We start from the raw sequence: 19,019 nt of genomic DNA on the forward strand, positions 1-19,019 counted from the left end.
CTTCACATCACAGCAAGGCAAGGGAACCTCCCCCCAGATGCCTCCATTCTAACGACCCAACTCCAAGAAACCTAAGTGAGGAAGAGCGACCCCTGGAGGGGTCCTGCAGTTCAAGGGCCTTGCAGAAATCTCAACATCAGCATGGCTGCATGAAGGGAAACTAGGAAGGCATTGTAGAACTCAAGTTCAAGAACTCTCTGCTGTGAGGGTGGTATAGTGGGGGTGGGGGTGGGAGTCCTGGAAGGAGCCCCCACCCCATGTTTGTGTCTCGCCTACCTCTTTCTTCCTTGGAGAAGTGGGCAGCACTCTTGGAGGGACCAGGTCGGTGTCTCCTGGTCTGGTGTTGACAGACTGCAGGTGGCAACCCCCGAGCCCATGTCATTCTCTCATCCTGAGGGCTGGACATGATAGTTTTAGATGTTTTATTTTAACAGGCAGTCCTAGAATGAGCTCAGAAAAATAACAGGGTCCCATGAGAGAGATCAGGACCAGAGTGAAAGCCAAACGGGGTGACGGCAGGGCTGCCCAAACGGAGGCACTGTTGGCCATGGACACTGGCTGCTGAGCGTAGTGTGCAGTGTCGTCTGGTCATTTTGCCCTGTCCTGTACTGCATAAGCTGCTTCTGTGCCCTTCTCACAGTCCTGCTGTGCGTCTGCGGGGTCTGGAGAGGAGGTAAGGGCGCTGAATGTCATGTCCTTTGGCTGCGGTGACTTTTCCTGTTCAGTAATGCCTCTGTGGGAGGGTGGCTGGTGTCTGCCTGATTGCTGATTGCTTGATAGCTTTCCCATCATCCCATCTGACATTAATCATATGGAAAGTTAAAAGTACACTGGTATGACATCCCATTTTAGCATTCCTATTCTGGGATGCAGACCTTCCCTGCCTTCGAGCTAATTCCTCCCTGAAGAAATAAGTACCTCGTGAGTGTAATAACCGAGGGGTTTTCAAGAGCGTCCTGGGAAGAAATACCCTGAGGGAAAAGTCATCCATCAGGATTTGGGAGGATATAGACACGCAGACAGACAGACACAGACACACACACGTGCACATACAAACACACATGCACACACATGAAGTCATATAATAAATAGTCATTAAAAAACCTAAAGATTGACAGCTCAGAACCTCCGTGATTTCCAGCCCCTGTCACGTTAGCTAACCTCCGCCTCTGCTCTCTCTCCCTCCTCTCTGTTGCTGCTGGGTGGGGCAGGCGGGTATTTATTATTTTGTTGAGATAGAGCCTCACAGATCCCCTGATTGGCTTCAAAACCCTTAAATAGCTCAAATGACCTTAAATTCCTAATTCTGCGACATCCGCCTCCCAAGTGCCGACTGCCCCAGGACTGCCACTCGGTTTCTCCTCACAGCTTTTTGGTGGTCATGCCCTGCAGTGTGTCACCATTAGTCGCTGCCGTTTTACCAGATAAAGGGTAGGACCCTTGCCTGCCTCTCTACCTACCTTCTCCTGCTTTAACATTTTTCTGTGTTCCAAAAACCAAAAAAACCCAAAAAACCCAAAACCACCAACAACAACAACAACAAAAAACCCAGCTAGATGTGGTGGCACACACCTGTAATCCCAGCAGAGGCAGAGGCAGAGGCAGGCAGATCTCTGAGTTCAAGGCCAGCCTGGTCTACAAGGAGAGTTCCAGGACAGCCAGGGATATACAGAGAAACCCTGTCTCAGAAAAAATGTTTTCTCTGTGTATGAGTGTCTTGTCTGCATGTACATCTGTGCAGCACGTGCAGTGCATATGTGCAGTACCCTTGGAGGCCAGAAGGGGGCTTTGGATTCCCTGGAGCTGGCATTACGAAAGGTTGTCACCTGCCGTGAGATCTAGGAAGTAGACCCTGGTCCTCTGCAAAAGTAGCACCCAGCCTCCCAGCCGCCCCTCCAGGCCCCGCTTTGTATCTTCTTAATATCCCTGTTTCTCAGCTGCTTAAATAGTTCTAGTACGCATTTGTACAGTCACGTCAGACAGGGTCGCCATGTTTCCAAAGCAGCCATAGTTAGAACCAAAGAGAAGGAAGGCCTGCTACACTGGCTCATAACTGTGTTAGCAGGGTCTTAAGCTCCCTGACTTGTGAAGGAAGAGGAGCATCTAGGCAGAGCAGCTGCATCCTCCATCCTGACCTTGCAGTCGGGATATGCCCATCTCCCCCTTTCCTTCCGGCTGCTTGCCCCACGCTTTCATGTCAACTTTCATATTCAGCTGTGTGCATGTATGTATTCCTTTCAGTGGCGCAAAGATATTTTTATTCCGACAATTTCTTTTGCTGCTGTTGATTTATTATCATTGTGTATGTGTGTATGTGCTACCACACTGACACCCTTACATGGGCTCTGGGGAGTGGACTCAGGACATCAGACTTGCACAGAAAGCGCCTTGCTTTCTGAGCCCACCTTGCTGGCCCTTATTTCAAAACAGGGTCTCACATAGCCTGTAGCCCAGGCTGGCCTTGCACTTTTGTCTCTGCCTCCTAAGCACTGGGACCTCAGGTGTGAACTACCACCCCCAACTTTACCCCTTTAATGCCAGCTTTATAAAGTCCTCAATCACTATTTCTTTTGGTGTTGATGCCTCTTTTACAGACCTTAGATTTCAGTCCTCCTCCTCCGTGCCTTTCAGGTCCCCACCGTGTTTTTTTCCTGTGACCCTTTGTTGCCTGGCAGGAAGTTTCCTACAGCTTCTGTTCTCCGCACCCCCATTTCAGTTTGTCATCTGTTCTGTAATCTACCGCCGAGGGCTGTTGTTTTGTGTTTCAGCACTGGGGCCCGAACTCAGGCCCTCCTTCGTACATGCCAGCGCGTGCCCAGCTCTCTCACTTTTCTTTTCTTTTCTTTTTTTTTTTAAAGATTTATTATTTATTATTATGTATACAGAGCTCTACCTGCATGTCCATCTGCAGGCCAGAGGAGGACATCAGATCACATTATAGATGGTTGTGAGCCACTATGTGGTTGCTGGGAATTGAACTCATGACCTCTAGAAGAACAGTCAGTGCTCTTAACCGCTGAGCCGTCTCTCCAGCCCCTCACTTTTCATTATGAAACAAGAGTTGTTCAGTCTGGCCTCGAGCTTGCTCCCCTCTTACCTCGTCTTCTCAGGGAGCTGGGTGGCAAGCCTGGAGCACTAGGCTCTGTGAAAACTTACACTCAGTGGCTGTCATTAGACTATTCTACTGATCTTTCCGAGTTTCCTGTTCCTTCCTTTTTAACTGCATGTTCATATTATTGGTCATCCTAGTGGCCCCTTACCAAGCTGCTCTTTGGCAGGTCCTGAAGGCGGGGTCTGCACACACTAGGGCAGAGAAGTGCATCCTCACCCTTGCTGACCCTGGTCTCTGTGTGCAGACACTAGGCACCTCACACAAATGGGGCCATCGACGTTTGGCTTATGTCACTCGCCGTAATGTCCTCGTGAGGGGCTTTGTAGTTTTTGGTTGTAAACTTCTCTTCAGAGGACTGGGGGGAGGGGTGTGGGGAGAGAGTACCTTTGTGTCTCTAGTCAGGATATGTCTGGAGGGATCTGCATTGCTTTCTGGGTTTTTTATTGTTGATTTCCTGACATGGGCTTTATTGTCTGAAATAATTATGCTATCAGCTCGTAATTCGTTTTCAAGGGAGAATATTTCTGTCCTCCTGAGTGAGTGGGTTTTGCCAGTTGTGGGGGCACTCCAGATCCCCCCAAGGCTGCAGCCTGCGCTGTTCCAGCTGAGCATCATCATTTCCTGTTTTCTTTCTTTCTTTTCTTTTTTCTTTTTTTTTTTAAGATTTATTTATGTACACAGAGTTCTGCCTGTATGTAATACCTTCACACCAGAAGAGGGCACCAGATCTCATTATAGATGGTTATGAGCTACCATGTGGTTGCTGGGAATTGAACTCAGGACCTTTGGAAGAGCAGCCCTTAACCTCTGAGCCATCTCTCCAGCCCCCTGTTTTCTTTTTTTTCCCTTTGGTTTTTTGTTGTTGTTGTTTTGTTTGTTTGTTTGTTTGTTTGTTTGTTTGTTTTTGAGACAGGGTTTCTCTGTGTAGCCTTGGCTGTCCTGGGCTCTCTTTTTAAACCAGGCTGGCCTCGAGTGCTGGGATTGAAGGCGTGTGCCACCACACCCAGGTCATTCTGTTTTCTTAAAAGCTCTACCATTCTTATTTGGCCAAAGTGATTTCAAACAATCTTTTCTGTTTATAATCTTTACCCTTCTCAGCTCCAGTGTGTTTGTATAGACTATGGATCCTTCCTGTCCTTTCTTCATCACAGTTTGCTAATAGGTCATCCTTTAGCCAGGTGTGGCAATGATGTAATCAGCAGTTAGCTTATGGACAACAGTTCGGCAAACCTGAGCCAAAGTCCAAGGTCCAGACATAGGGCTCTGTGTGCTGTGAGCTGCACGGGGCTCTGCCTCCCTTTGCCTGCAGATTGCCAGCCTCTGCCTTCTCCCTCCCCACCCCCAAGGCAACAAGAGACCCAACATTTGATTCCTTTTCTTCTTTTTTTAAAAATCTTCTCTTTACAGCTTATATAACTTTATTTCTGAACAGAAGGGACTATTGACCAAAGTTGAGGATTCCAGGTCCCTTTCGCTTGGCCAGCTTAGTCATTTCAGCTTTAGTTTCTTGGGTCACAAAAGCCGTTTGGTAAGCATGATTACCAAGCACGATTAGGCTTGGTTTCCTGTGGATGGAGATACACACATGCACACACTCTTTCCTCTCGCTCTCTCTCCCTCACCCTCCTCTCTCCAGGAGAACCCGAGTGTGACTCCTCAGAACCCACGTGAAAGCTGAGGGCAGTAGCACACGTTTGTAATCCTGGTGCTTAACGTCGAGATGGAGATGAGAGGAGAATCACCAACTCTCAAGCTGGCTAGTCTGGCGCGGGCTGTGTTCAACAGCAGACCCTGTCTCAACAAAATAAAATCGCAAGAGCCAACACCTGAGACGGTCCTTTGACCCCGCCCACAAGTGCATCATGGCACAGGCATACCTGCATTGGCACACACATCACATATTTCCTGTGAATAATATAACCCTGAAAATTTGAATATACAGTTCAGTGGTATTAAAGTATGCTCACGTTTCTTAGCGTAGCACTCACATCCACACAGCCTCTAGACCTCAGATATTTCCAAACTGTCGTTCATGCCATTTGTGCCCCCAGGCCCTGGCAACCCTCACTCTACTTTCAGTTTACTTTAAGGACCTCACACAAACGGCATCACCAGGATGTGTCACTTTATGACTGTTCTGTGTCATTAATGCCCTTAAAGGTCATCTGCTATAATAAGTACCAGAAAACGCTTTCCTTTCTAAGGCTAAGTCCTGTTCCATTGTATGGACATATATACCACATTTTGTTTATATTTGTCCACTGGTGGACACTTGAGTTGGTGAACAATGCTTGTATGAATATGAATTTGGGGGGGGGGGGTTCAAGACAGGGTTTCTCTGTGTAGCCTTGGCTGTCCTGGACTCATTTTGTAGACCAGGGTGGCCTCGAACTCACAGCAGTCCACCTGCCTCTGCCTCCCAAGTGCTGGGATTAAAGGCGTGCGCCACTACTGCCCGGCTGAATATGAATATTTAAAGCCTTAATTATTTTTACTTTGTGTTTTGTCTGTGCACTATGTGTGCACCTGATGCCTCAGAGGCCAGAAGAGGGCGCTGTATCCCCCAGAACTGGAGTTAAGGATGGTTGTAGGCTGCCATGGGCGAACTACTAAGTCTTTTCTCCAGCCCTTATTATAACTCATCTTACCAGAAGTAAAGTTTATTAAAACATTTAATATAGATTTTATTCATAATAATTAAGAAGAAGAGAAGCATTCAGGAAGAAAGCTAAACACGTGCAAGAGCGTGGGTAAGCACCTCAGAGAACAGCGGAGTCCCCATGCATGCTTTAAGAACATGGCAGGCAGTGGTTGGTACCTGAGTGCTGGCACAATCCTAATGGTGTTCCTCATGATTTTCTGCAACCATGTGGACATCACTGGAGTTTAAGAGGCTTAATCCCCGAGTGATGGCTATGGTTCTCAGAAGCTGGTGACCAGGCCATGTCAAAAGCCAGCGGCTGTCTCAGTTTCATGGGGAGAGCAGGGAGTGGCTAGGGTTGTCAGCTCTTGGTCCCATCGGGAGAGGGTGTGGTCTGGAGTGAGGGCTACGGAGCCCGGGAGCCAGGCAGGGTGGGGCTTGCAGATGGAGGTTAAGGCAAGGCTGGGCTAGGCAGGTCCATGGGGGGGGCGGGCGGTCAACGGTGTGCAGCTCCCAGCTACGCGGGACTAAAGCTCTTACTAAAGAGAAAGCAATTGGTTAGGTATGGTGGCACATGCTTTTAATCCTGCTCTGAGAGAGAGAGAGAGAGAGAGAGAGAGAGAGAGAGAGAGAGAGAGAGAGAGTGTGTGTGTGTGTGTGTGTGTGTGTGTGTGTGTGTGTAGGATCAAGAGTTCAAGGCTATAGCCTATGCTACATTGGACGTTTTTCAGCCCCGGCTTTCTAAAGCTACTTCTTATTTCTTGGAAATCGCTCGTCCTAATCTTGCAAAAGCCATACCCCAGGAGCCGGAGAGATGCCTCAGAGCAGTGGTTCTCAGCCTGTGGGCCAAGCACTTGTTTCACAGCAGCCCTGCATATCAGATATTTACTTTATGACTCATAACAGTAGCAAAATTACAGTTGTGAAGTAGCAGGAAAAATAATTTTATGGTTGGAGGGAGTTGTCACAACATGAGGGTGTTACAGGGCTGCAGGGAACCATGCCTCTTCTGGCCTGCGGGTGTACATGCAGACAGCACTGTATACATAATAATAAATCTTTAAAAAAATAAATAAAGTTACTTCCTATTCGTTGCCTTTCAGATTTCTTGTTTAAATTCTTGGTCATCGGAAATGCGGGAACCGGCAAATCTTGCTTGCTTCATCAGTTCATTGAAAAAAAATGTGAGTGACATCAGACATCTTTGTAGAGATGTGTGTGCGAGCACCCTGGGCATGAGGGTGCTTATGGGAAAGCCAAGCCTTCAGAGGCGGAAACTGCAGCTTTAAAGGGCTTCACTTTTAAGGATTATTTGAACATCTCGTGCATGTATATATTTCCCTCTTCTTCCCTTTAGAGCCCTCCTAACATGTCCTCCACCCTCTCTGTACTTCCATGTCATATCACTGAGTTTGAATAAGGTTGCTTGTATGCATATGTGTATGTGCGGGTTATTAGCTGGATCATAAGCAACAGGCAGCTTACCAATGGCCACACCCCTGATTTTTAAAAAATGGCTCTCCCTCCCCTAGCATGGCTGCTAAGGTATCCTCAGCCTGGGGGTGGTGTGCAGGGCTCACACAGGTAACGTAGCATCAGCATTGTGAGTTCATGAGTGCAGTGGCCACATCATGTGCAGCGTCTCACAGCACCCCTCCCCACCCCCTCGCTCTTACACGGTTCACCTGCCCCCATCTCCACCACCCACTCTTCTGTGTGCAACAGTCAGCACTTGGAGGCCGCTGTGAGCCTCTGCATTAACGTCTGTCTGCTCCAGCAGGAAGCTTCTCTGCCCGAGTGTTGACCTAAGGGTATAAACGTAACTGTTTGGAAGGCAGTTTGACCACATGCCCATGAGCAGAACGAATGGAGCAGGTTCTCCACAAAGGCTAAGGCCTCGCCAGCATGGAGGATTACGGTACCTCGCATGAATTTCCTCCTGTTGGGCAGGCCTCTAATCCCACATGAAAGTGGTTGGTTACTCCTGTAACTTCCTATTGTACCAGTGCCACATCTGCCTGGTGGATCAGTATCATAGCATGCAGGGTCCGCTGCTGGGTGGATCAGTATTATAGCATGCAGGGTCCGCTACTGGGTAAAAGTGCTTTTAAAGAGCATCACAGGGCTGTGGTTGTTTTTTTTCCCCCCCTACCCAATGCCTCTACCTTCTAAGTGCTAGGATTAAAGGATTTTGCCACTATGCCCAAATAGGCTTTATTCTTATTACATGGTGGAGTTTTTTGTTTGTTTGTTTGTTTTTTGGTGTTTCATTTTGTGTTTCAAAACAGAGTTTCTCTGTTTAGCCCTAGCTGTCCTAGAACTCACTCTGTAGACCAGGCCTTGAACTCACAGCGATCCGCCTGCCTCTGCCTCCTGAGGGCTGGGATTAAAGGTGTGAGCCGCCACCACCACCCAGCTCATGATGGAGTTTTTATTAAGTCGGTGTTTCAGCCCAATATTGGCTCAGTGTATAGTGTTTTCTTATCCTAAGCAACAACGAGATGGTGAGCACAGCAAAGGGTTCTCCAACAGAGACCCTGTGTCCTGGCAGAGCAGCCAGCTACACAGTGGAGAACAACTGGGTGGGTTACAGCCTTCAGGTGCCCTGAGTGGCTTTTAGTGCCTCTGAGGTCCTTTGTCCCCATCCCAGTCTGCAGGTCAGGAAGGAGAATGCTGAAGTCCCCAGGTGCTCCTGGGAGGAGTGTCTGTTACAGAGGGCCCTGGACCCCAGCTCCACGTGCTTCTGTGTGAAACTGTGGAAACTTGTAGGTTCAAAAAGCCCCCGGAGTAAGCAAAACTGTGCTCCCAGTGTGAGGAGCTGCGCAGTGAACTGCTGGTTTGGGCAAGTCAAAGGACGGTTCGACACAGAAGCGGCTTAATAAAGTACAGCTAAGGAGGGAAACCCTTGAGGTGGGAGGAGACGAATACACAGCACCCTGATAGAGAGTGGAGACATTTCTGGAACATATCCCGACACTCCCGTCAGGGAAGTGTGTGTCTGTCCCCTGCCCGGCAGAAGCTGCTGTGGCAGTGTCAAACTTGTTACCACACGGCAGTGTTCCATCTCTGAAAACAACATATCAGCAGGCAGGCTGTGTACCCATCCCTAACTGTCCCCAGAGCCTACCTTTGTGGGTCACAGCAGCATGCCGCCACCTGGGTTACTGCCTGGGTCCACCTGCAATCTATCTGCAGGTGGGGGCGCGTCTTACCTAATCACACACCGGATCTGTCTCTGGAACAGGCTGAATGATGGGTCTAACCTCTCATCCCTCTGGGAAAAAAAGATGCGTTACCAAGTGGTACCCCGATTTCTGAGGTTTGATCTAGCTCATCCCTTTGGCACAGCCATCTCACACGGATGGCATGTCCCAGCTGGCCTTAGAGCCATCTCACACGGATGGCATGTCCCAGCTGGCCTTAGAAGAGAACTCCTTCAACTAATCAACACTTGGTACCAGTAACCCACATTAGAACCAAAGGAAAAGAAAGATTTACCCCAGACAGATCCCAGGTTATCTTTCTGGAATAACTGTCCACTTTGACCACGTCACTAATGACCAGGAGCCCTGCTGGTGACCAGGCCCACATCCAGCCACACGGCAGGCTGGTCACCAGCAGAAGGCTGCTGGTGTGAGTCCTCTCAGTGGGCGGTCTCTCCCAGTAACTATAGCCTATTGGGGGTGGACGGTGAAACCGGTGGCCTCTTTTTTGCCCCTTTGAGAACAGGAAGTGTGTGATTGCTAGAGACCGGATGGCTGAGGCTGTGGAAGCAAACCGCCTTTCCATCTGCAGAGCCCGCACTCTCCCGCCTTCTCTCCTTCCGCTATTTTTATTTTAGCTCTCCAGCCCTTGACCTTAACGACACTATTTAAATCTTTGTGTTCTAAAGTGTAATTATTTGTTCTGTTTTTTTTCTTCCTTTTAGTCAAAGATGACTCGAATCATACCATAGGAGTGGAATTTGGCTCAAAAATAATAAACGTTGGTGGTAAATATGTAAAGTTACAGATCTGGGACACAGCCGGACAGGAGAGATTCAGGTAGCCTGCCTTCTGATTTACTAAGGACCCTGGAACCCGGGCTGTTTGTCTAGACGCGCCCCCCACCCCCCCAGCATGTATGGTCTCAGTCCAACATGAGCATTGATTTCAAAATCTCCAGCTCTGTCTGGAATCTCTCACTGCTGGGAAGAGCACAGGCCGGACACCAGAGACGTATGATGGGTGTGCATCACCGACCCAGCCATAGCATGCTTTTAGATTAAACCTAAGGCAAAGCAGCTGGACAAATGGCTTTTTCCAATATTAGGCCTCTATGAGGAATTTTTAAACCCGTGGTGGGTTTTTACTCCTTGACACTAACTGGAACATGCTATGACAGCTGCTGTGGATCCTGCAGGACACTCTTGTACACCTGGGACTCAGAACGACTGACTCCAGGGCCCTGCTGCTCAGCTGTGTAGTCAGCATCCTGTGACAGTGAATGCACGACACTGTGTGCACATATGTGCACGTTAGTCATGCTTTCTGCACAGTGCACCAAGTCGAGGAGTCATGATTTGGTGTGGAATAAGTGACATCCCCAACGCAGGCCTTTTAATTAAAATTGGGGCCACAGTGTGGTGGTGCCCATAGCCATAGCTACCTTGAAGGTTGAAGCAGGAGGATCAGAGGGGGTCATGGCCAACCTAGGTAGTATAGTGTGAGACCATAGGGGATGTCAGCGCAAATGTTATGTTGCTAGTATAAAAAAAAAAAGTTAATGATTTGGCTCAGCAGGTGAAGGTTCTTACTGGGCAAGCCTGACAGACTGAACTCTGTCCCTAGAACACAGGTGAAGAAATTACTCCATTTCTGCATACATGCTATTGCACCCTACATCATACACACAGTAAAGTTAAAAAATAAAAAGCTAGCAGAGAGAGAGAGAGAGAGAAGTTGGTAATTTGGGGTGGGGGTGGGGGTGGGGGCAGGGAATGTATTTCTGAAAAACAGGTCATTCATTGAGAATGTGTGAGGTGGACAGAGAGCCACTCCTCGGTAGGATGAGGAATCGAGAGGAATGCTGGGTAGGAGAGTCAACGTGGCCCCTGGCAGGAATCTAGGTTGCTCCCATCTAGGGCTTATCCTGGGAAGGTGGGGTCAGGCAGATGTGAGGGTCTCCTCCACACAGAGCTAAGGACATTCGGGCCACATGCAGACACCTGACCCTCCTGTGCCTAAGGAGCTGCCCAGCAGAGCTGTCCCTGCTTTGGAGGGAGCAGGCTGCTTCTCCTGGCCCTAGGCTGTGAGTCACAAAGGAAACGTGGTTGTTGTGGGGAGAAGTAACGGGCCTTGATTGTTAGAAGCTCCTGTCCTTCCCTCAGGTCTGTGACGAGAAGCTACTACAGAGGTGCAGCTGGGGCGCTCCTGGTCTACGACATCACCAGGTAATGTCACCTCCCCAACACACAGGCTCCTTGCTTGTTCTGCATCCCCGTGCTGGTGACAGGCAGCATGGCTGTACCCAGGAGGCCCTCTGCTGGGGAATCGGAAAGGGCTTTAGTGTTTGTGAGCTGTTGGGACTGAAACTAGCCTTCTGCCCCGTCCTCCTTCGTCGCAGCATGTGGGACACGTTGGGACACGTGCCTCGAGGTCTGCAGGGTTCTGTGTGTTCTCAGAATGAACCAAGAGGCCAGAGAGAAACAGACTCAGGCTCAGAGGCCCTGGGTTCTGAGCCCAGCTACAGTGGCCTCACAATCTCTGCAGGCCTGGGCCTCCCTGCTCTGGTCTTGGTTTCCCCATCTACAAGATGAGGGGTAACATTCTTGGATCCTCAGAAAGTTATGGAGGCGGGCAGGTTAAACCAACGAATGGATACCTTTGCAGTTACTGGCTACATGTAACAACTTGGTCTCACTTTGGGGTTGCTCTGGCCACATTTCAAATGCCCCATACCTGGTGACCACAGGATTGGCCAGTAGTACCTTTCTTGTCCTTGGGGATAGTCAGTGTCTTTTCAGTGTACTGCCCTCAGCAGCAGTGCCCTGGAAACATGTGGTCCAAAGGGTTCCACCAAGAGGCGCTTCTCCTGACCCAAGAGAGAACAGCACACAACTGCCTTCCTCTTCAGGGGGGTGGGGGGCATGTGACTGACACTCCCAACTCCATGAGAGACTCAGACTGCCAGGATGTGACGACACCTGCTCCAGTCCTTAGATGTGGGAGCCAACCACAGCTCTGAGCTGCTCCTGGGTAGACAAAGCCAGGAAGTCCCGCATAATGTCCCTGAACCCCGGCTCCTAGTGGCAGGAGGTCCTTGCAAAGTAAATGTTGTCTTGTATTCCTGTGGACCAAGGAGCCCACGGACCTATCTACAGGCCACGGTGGTTAGCGTCGCAAGCCAGGCACATACCTTGCTCAGGGCTCAAGTGCATCTATGAGGCAAGGGAAAAGTCCCTTTTCCTTTAGAACCCAGAGTGTCTGACTCACAGATTTCGCTGGACCAAAAGCGAAACAAAGCCCATGGGTCTGCTATGTCGCCAGGCATTTGGGTTCCCACGTCACCGCAGAGGCACCATTGTCCTCGCTGAGACGTTGACAAGCACTGTGCATGGTGAGGATGACTGAAAAAGAGTTGCTAGTTTTATAAAATACATGTATTATTTCCACAATCTTATGTCACACAGCCGAGAAACCTACAATGCGCTTACTAATTGGTTAACAGATGCCAGGATGCTGGCGAGCCAGAACATCGTCATCATCCTCTGTGGGAACAAGAAGGACCTGGACGCTGACCGTGAAGTCACTTTCCTTGAAGCCTCCAGGTTCGCACAGGAGAACGGCAAGTGGCTTTTTCCTCTTACACGTCTCACAGGGTGGGTCTGGGCACAGTGACATTTCCTTGGGAGTTTTGAGTCTAAGCTATCCTGTGGACCTGTGGAATCTCCACTGTCAACGTAAGCTAGCGCAGCATAGCTCAGTACGTGGCCTTCTGCTGGCAAAGGTCCCCGCGCTGAGGGAAGTGAGGTCTTTGCGTCTGTAAGGACTTCTCGGTCTCTGGCTGGATGTTAGCCCTCTCGGGGTGGCACTTTTTTTTTTTTTTTTTTTAACTTGAAACGCAGCTGGAGAAGTAGTCATGCTACACAGAAAGGAGGGAGGACACGCTCAGCTAGCTGGCTTCATTCTTCTCAAGCTAAGTCGTTTGTTTAATGGTAACAGATTTCTTGTTTGACTGATTTTTTTTTTAAAGATTTATTTATTAAAAAAAAAAAGATTTATTTATTTATTATTTATACAGTGGTCTGCATGTACTCCTGCAGACCAGAAGAGGGCATTGGGTCTCATTATAGATGGTTGTGAGCCACCATGTGGTTGTTGGGAATTGAACTCAGGACCCCTGGAGGAGCAGCCAGCGCTCTTAACCTCTGAGCCATCTCTCCAGCCCTTGATTGATTTTTTTTTTTTTTTTTTTTTTTGAGACAGTCTTTGTATGTAGTCCTGGCTGTCCTGGCCAGGTAACAGATTTATTAATGTCAAAACTGCATTGCTGAGTTAGCAGTGGTTTACAGAGATAACAGCACTGCAAGCATTCAGGAGAGCCTTAGTCTGAGAGGCAGCTGAGACCAGTAGGTCCTTATGTCCACATCTGGTTGAACTCCAGGACAGAAAACTGTTTCCCCAGCTTGATGGGTTTTTACTATAAACTAAATATGACCCAGGCATGGTGTTGTGGGCCTGCAATCCTTGTCCTTAAGAGGCAGAGGCAGGAGGATTATTGAAATGTTGAAGTTTGCCAGGACTATATAGTGTAACTCTGTTCCAAAAAGGAGGGTACAGGGGGAAGGTAGGAAGAAAGAAAAAGGAAAGCAAACACAGTGACGTCCACACACATGAGGTGATGTGCTTCTCAGCCTTCCTAATGCTGACCCTGCAAGGCAGCTGCTCATTCTATGGTGACTTCCAACCATAATATTATTTTCATTGCTACTTTTTAACTGTGATCTTGCCTCTGTTAGGAATCTTAATGTAAACATCTGTGCTTTCTTTCTTGTTTGTTTGGTTTTTCGAGACAGGGTCTCTCTGTGTAGTCCTGCCTGTCCTGGACTCACTTTGTAGACCAGGCTGGCCTTGAACTCATAGGGATCCACCTGTCTGCCTCCCGAGTGCTGGGATTAAAGGCATGCGCCACCACCCCTGGCATTTTAGAGCTATTTAGAAAGCAGGAGCTGTTCAGTATCGTAAGGAGCAGGCTTTCCACTGGAATCAGCCCTTGCTCTGGGGATAAAGGACTCCAGGGCTAGAGAGGTGGCTCAGTGGATGAGAGCACTTGTTCTTGCAAAGGACCCAGGTTCGATTCCCATCTTACCACCTCCTTGGGCACCAGGTACATATATGCACAAGGTACATAGACAAACATGCAGGCAAAAACTCACACACCAAATAATAAAAGTAATGAAGTAGACTTCTACCCAAGCTCTCTGATTAAAAAAAAAACCAAAAAAACAAAACAAAACAAAACAAAAAAACCTATTAATGGTTAGAGGAGAGCTAAATTAGTAAAAATTATCTAGGATGCCCAAATACACACATTTTCCAATACAAATGCTAATTAAATGCAATGCAATGGGACAGGAGGGGGTGGCTTTTTTTGGACAGCAGGGCTGTGTCCGGCTTGGATGGACACGGGTCCTGCTCCTGTGTAGTGCAAAGCAGTGATTTATCAGCTCTGTGTCTGCACTCATGGTGGCAATGCAGATCACTTGGAGAAGGAAGTTAAGTCACAATTTTAGCCAATCAGCCCCCACTGGCGGTAGGCACTGACACTTCTCAGTGTGCCTACCTCCTCTTGTCAGTTCAGGGACATGAGAATGGTCACTCTTTAGAAAGAGTGGGGCTTCCCATAACTTAACACAGACAGACCTGGATGTGGCAGTGCCTGTGATCCCAGCACTCGGGAGGCAGAGGCAGGCGGATCGCTGTGAGTTCGAGGCCAGCCTGGTCTATAAAGTGAGTTCAGGATAGCCAAGGCTACACAGAGAAACCCTGTCTTGAAAAAAAAAAAAGAAAAAGAAAATTAAGAGTTCAAGACCAGCCTCAGTTGCCCGGTGTGGTGGCGCATGCTTTTAATCCTAGCACTCGGGGGGCAGAGGCAGGTGGATCACTGTGAATTTGAGGCCAGCCTGGTCTACAAAGTCCAGGACAGCCAAGGCTTCACAGAGAAACACTGTCTTGAAAAACCAACCAACCAAACAAGACTAGCCTCAGTTGTTTGAGACCTTATAAAAACAGACAACATATACAATTAAGTGTATTGCTTTTATATTCATAGAAAAAGAAGATTTAGGGCCCAGTGTGGTGGCTCACACCTTTAATCCCAGCACTTGGAAGGCAGAGGCAGGTGGATCCCTGTGAATTTGAGGCCAGCCTGGTCTACAGAGCGAGTTCCAGGACAGCCAAGGCTACACAGAGAGACCCTGTCTCAAAAAACCAAAAAAAAAGAAAAAGAGGATTTAGCCAGGCACCATGGCGCACACCTTTAATCCCAACACTTGGGATTCAGAGGCAGGTGGATCCCTGTGAGTTAAAGGCCAGCCTGGTCTACAAAGCAAGTCCAGGACTGCCTAGGCTAACACAGAGAGACCCTGTCTCACAAAAAACAAAGACACAGAAAAAGAGGATTTCGGTGCTGGCTTGAGGTTTGCGCATTACCATATGAGAACCCTGAATAGGCTGTTAGCAGTTGCAAGTCACCGTCACTGGGCCAGCAAGACGGCAGAGTGGACAGAGGCTCTTGCCTCCAGGCCTGAGGACCTGAGTTCCATCCTTGTGACCCACACAGTGGAAGGAGAGAAAAGTCTGATCTGCAAACTGTCCTCGGACCACCACGCATGCACCTCAGAACGCACTTGTTCCCTAGCTTCTAAACGTGGCTCCCTGTCTTCTTTGATTCCATGTTTAGAGCTCATGTTCCTGGAAACAAGTGCACTGACCGGGGAGAATGTCGAAGAGGCTTTCATGCAGTGCGCAAGGAAAATACTTAATAAAATCGAATCAGGTAACAGCCTTTCCCTGTGGGTTTTGCCCTGTCGCTCAACAGTGCTCCCTAGTGGCTGTCAGGAGCAAGGCTGTAGTAAAGCACCCCTATGTCATGTCAGTCACACTTGCCTGAGGGAGACAATCTCTCTGAGGAGTTACTGGTCAGGGGCAGGTGTGCACAAGGCGTCATCAAAATTGGGTGAACATTGTTGATGCTTAATTTTAAATTAATTTACTTTTAATGCATAATACTGTCACATAGTTCCACTCAAACGTCCAAAATTCAGGTTCAGGTGGCTCACAGGTGAAAGGCACACAGTGCTCTTGCAGAGGGTCCAAGTTTGGTTCCTAACACCTACACCAGGCAACTCATAACTGTCCCTAAGTCCAAGGGATCCAGCACCCTCTTGTGGCCTCCTTGAGCACCTGCATGCACACACACATGCACACTTTAAATTTTTTTTTTTTTTTTTAAATATCCAAAATTCTCAGAAGTCAACTATTGTTATGGGTTCTTGATCCTTCTAGGAGTATTTAATGCCATGTACTCAAACTAATAAACTTTTTCTAGACACTGGGGTGACAGCTCAGCCACATAAGCATGAGGCCCTGAGTTGATTGCTAGTACCTGTGTAATAATCTGGGCGTGGTGGTACATGCTAGTAACCCCAGCACTGGTAAGGCAGAGTCAGGAGGACCCCTGGGGCTCACTCGCCAGGCAGCATTGTCAAGTTAGTGAACCCCAGGACTCAGCGAGAGCCCATGTCTCAGCAACAAGTAGAGAGCACACAAGTTGACCTCTGGCCTCCATGTGCATACACACCTGCACACATGTGTTAGACACACACACACACACACACATTTTAAAAATAAGGCATTTCTTTTCCAGACAGGCGTGGTAGCATACACTTTTAATCCTAGCATCAGAGAGGCAGATAGGCAAGGCAACTCTCTGAGTTCAAGGCCAGCCTGGTCTACATAGTAAATTAAAGGCCAGCCAAGGCTACACAGTGAAGGAACAAATACGCGACACATTATACTTTCCCCTTTCCCACTTACCATGCTTGGGGAGCACAGAGTCACAGCCATCTGCTCGGTCCTCAGGTGAGTTGGACCCAGAGAGGATGGGCTCTGGCATCCAGTATGGAGACGCTGCCTTGAGACAGCTTCGGTCGCCACGACGCACACAGGCTCCAAGTGCACAGGAGTGTGGCTGCTAGGCACCCCAGCAACACAGGTGGGTGCTGGACAGAAAGGAGGGGCCGTGAAATTGCTGTGGGAGGGCAGAAGAAGAGACCCATGGCATAGACTTGGCCTAATGAGGGGGAAGGGGGGCTCCACAGGAGCACTCCTAAAGCCAGCAAGCTCTCCATTAAAGCTTCGATAGCCCTCTCTTCCAGTTACCACAATCCTCCTGCCTCAGGCCTCTCAGGAACTACAAGTGTGTGCCATCACGCTCAGCTTGCAGTGGCATTATCTATCGGTATAAACCAGCGTTAGCCCAAAGGCGAAACCATCGAGGCTGCCAGGGTCTGGGCTGGTCTACTTTTACCACCACCTAAGTGTCTAACCACACTTAATGTCTCTCAGGTTCGGGGCTTTCCGGAGCGCGCAGCAGCTGGAGCCTCAAGAGCCTGAGGTTTTTACTACCACCTTTTCTACTCTGCACAGAAGTAGATGTTTGTGGGGGAAACAACAGTGCACACCGGGGCACAGGGCTCAGCGGCCACCACCTTTAGATGCCACATGTATGCGATGACCCCTGCCCTGCCCCCTCATCTACTCCATCCTGTTCCGTTAAAGCAAGCTTGTGCTGCACACAGCCCAGCACGTTCCCACAGCACAGAGCCGGGTGACATGACTGAATCCTGCACTCAATGAAGCAAGCCTTTTTTTTTTTTTTTTTTTTAAGTTTTAAACTCATAGGAACTGCAGTTTGTGAACGTGAGCGTGTTTTTCTCATTGTGTTGGTTTACACGTCTGACTCTGTAACGAAAGGACTCTGGCGCTAACAGCCAGTGTGTTTTCTTATTTAATCCCTCTCACTCTTTTTACACTGTTTCTGTGATCCACACCTGAGATGCTAAACCTACAGGACTCACTAACATCTGGAAATAAAGTGGAACCAAGTTTCTCGTGCACAGTACTGTCCTGCTCTGTGGGCCCAAGCCAACCTGCCCATCCTGCTCGGCTTCGACGTCACCCTCAACCCTCACTGTCTGTGTCCCCGCCGGAAGACCCATTGTCACAATGATTTTCCTAGAATTCAATATAAGGGCATCCTTGCCACTTTTTCTCATCTTACGTGTTGTAGTCATTTTCAGGGAAAACTCATTGCCTCTAGCAGAGGATTCTGCCTGTTAAGAAATCCTCGGCTCAGAAGTAAAGCGCTTTGTTTTGCTTGTGCAAGGCTCTGGGTCTGATCTCCAGCAAACACCTCCCCACCTTCTCGTGCCAGGTGTGGTGACACACCCCTATAAGCCAAAGCCAGCTTCAGCTAGAGACTGGAGTGAGGAAAATCACGGAAAGTATCTTTGTAGCTCTTCCTGGATACGTATACACTTACTGTGTATAGATATCAAGTTGGTCTGGGGTTTTGTTGTTGTTGTTTTGGCTTTGGGCCAGGGTATCACTATGTAGCCCTGGAACTTGCTATGTAGACCAGGTGACTTCAAACTCACAGAGATCCACCTGCTTCTGCTTTAAGAATTTTAGGATTAAAGGCATGCGCCACCACACCAGCAAGCCTGTTCCCTGGCAAACAGTGTTACCAGACCACTGCCTTTCTTGTGCAAATTTTAATATGCCCAAACATTCATTTACCTTCCGTTTAAATGTTTTCCAATTTTGAGACTTTTCTCTTTGGCAATTTGTTTTATGTACGTGCTGTTTAATTTCCACCTAACTTTAGATCTTCTGTCACTAATTTCTAGTTTAATTAGACTCCAGTCCAAAAAAAACCATATAATGCATCTTGATTGTTTTGACTGGCAAGGTCTGTTTATATAATAGGATTGTTGCCTTGGAAACTCTGTGTCCCTGGGGGGATTTGCATGGCTACGGCTAGAGGGAGCTAGAGCCTTTGTCTGTTGATGCTTGGACATCACCAGGCTTTCCTGCATCCTGGCTGATTCTCCAGTTACCTGTCACCTCCGGTGCTCACAAAAGGACTCGTACAACTCCGCAGCCCCAGCCAGGCCTTCCACACAGCCTCTACCCCACGCCCAGTACCGCAACTTGCTACCAG

At 48.6% G+C, this 19,019-nt stretch overlaps 1 protein-coding gene across 1 annotated transcript in view; it reads left to right on the forward strand.

Moving 5' to 3' along the window:
- Rab4a (RAB4A, member RAS oncogene family) overlaps nt 1–17,378 on the forward strand; it is a 30,224-nt gene extending 12,846 nt beyond the window's left edge. Inside the window, exons 2-8 of the mRNA XM_051168683.1 lie at nt 6,857–6,937; nt 9,682–9,796; nt 11,122–11,184; nt 12,424–12,578; nt 15,696–15,791; nt 16,877–17,009; nt 17,363–17,378. Of these exons, the coding sequence (XP_051024640.1) occupies nt 6,857–6,937; nt 9,682–9,796; nt 11,122–11,184; nt 12,424–12,578; nt 15,696–15,791; nt 16,877–16,992 (626 nt within the window). The 3' untranslated portion in view covers nt 16,993–17,009; nt 17,363–17,378. The remainder of the gene's footprint in view (nt 1–6,856; nt 6,938–9,681; nt 9,797–11,121; nt 11,185–12,423; nt 12,579–15,695; nt 15,792–16,876; nt 17,010–17,362) is intronic.
- The last annotated feature ends 1,641 nt before the right edge of the window (nt 17,379–19,019 follow it).

This window comes from Acomys russatus, chromosome 26 (assembly GCF_903995435.1).
Source record: "Acomys russatus chromosome 26, mAcoRus1.1, whole genome shotgun sequence".
In the NCBI taxonomy this organism is placed as follows: Eukaryota; Metazoa; Chordata; class Mammalia; order Rodentia; family Muridae; genus Acomys; species Acomys russatus.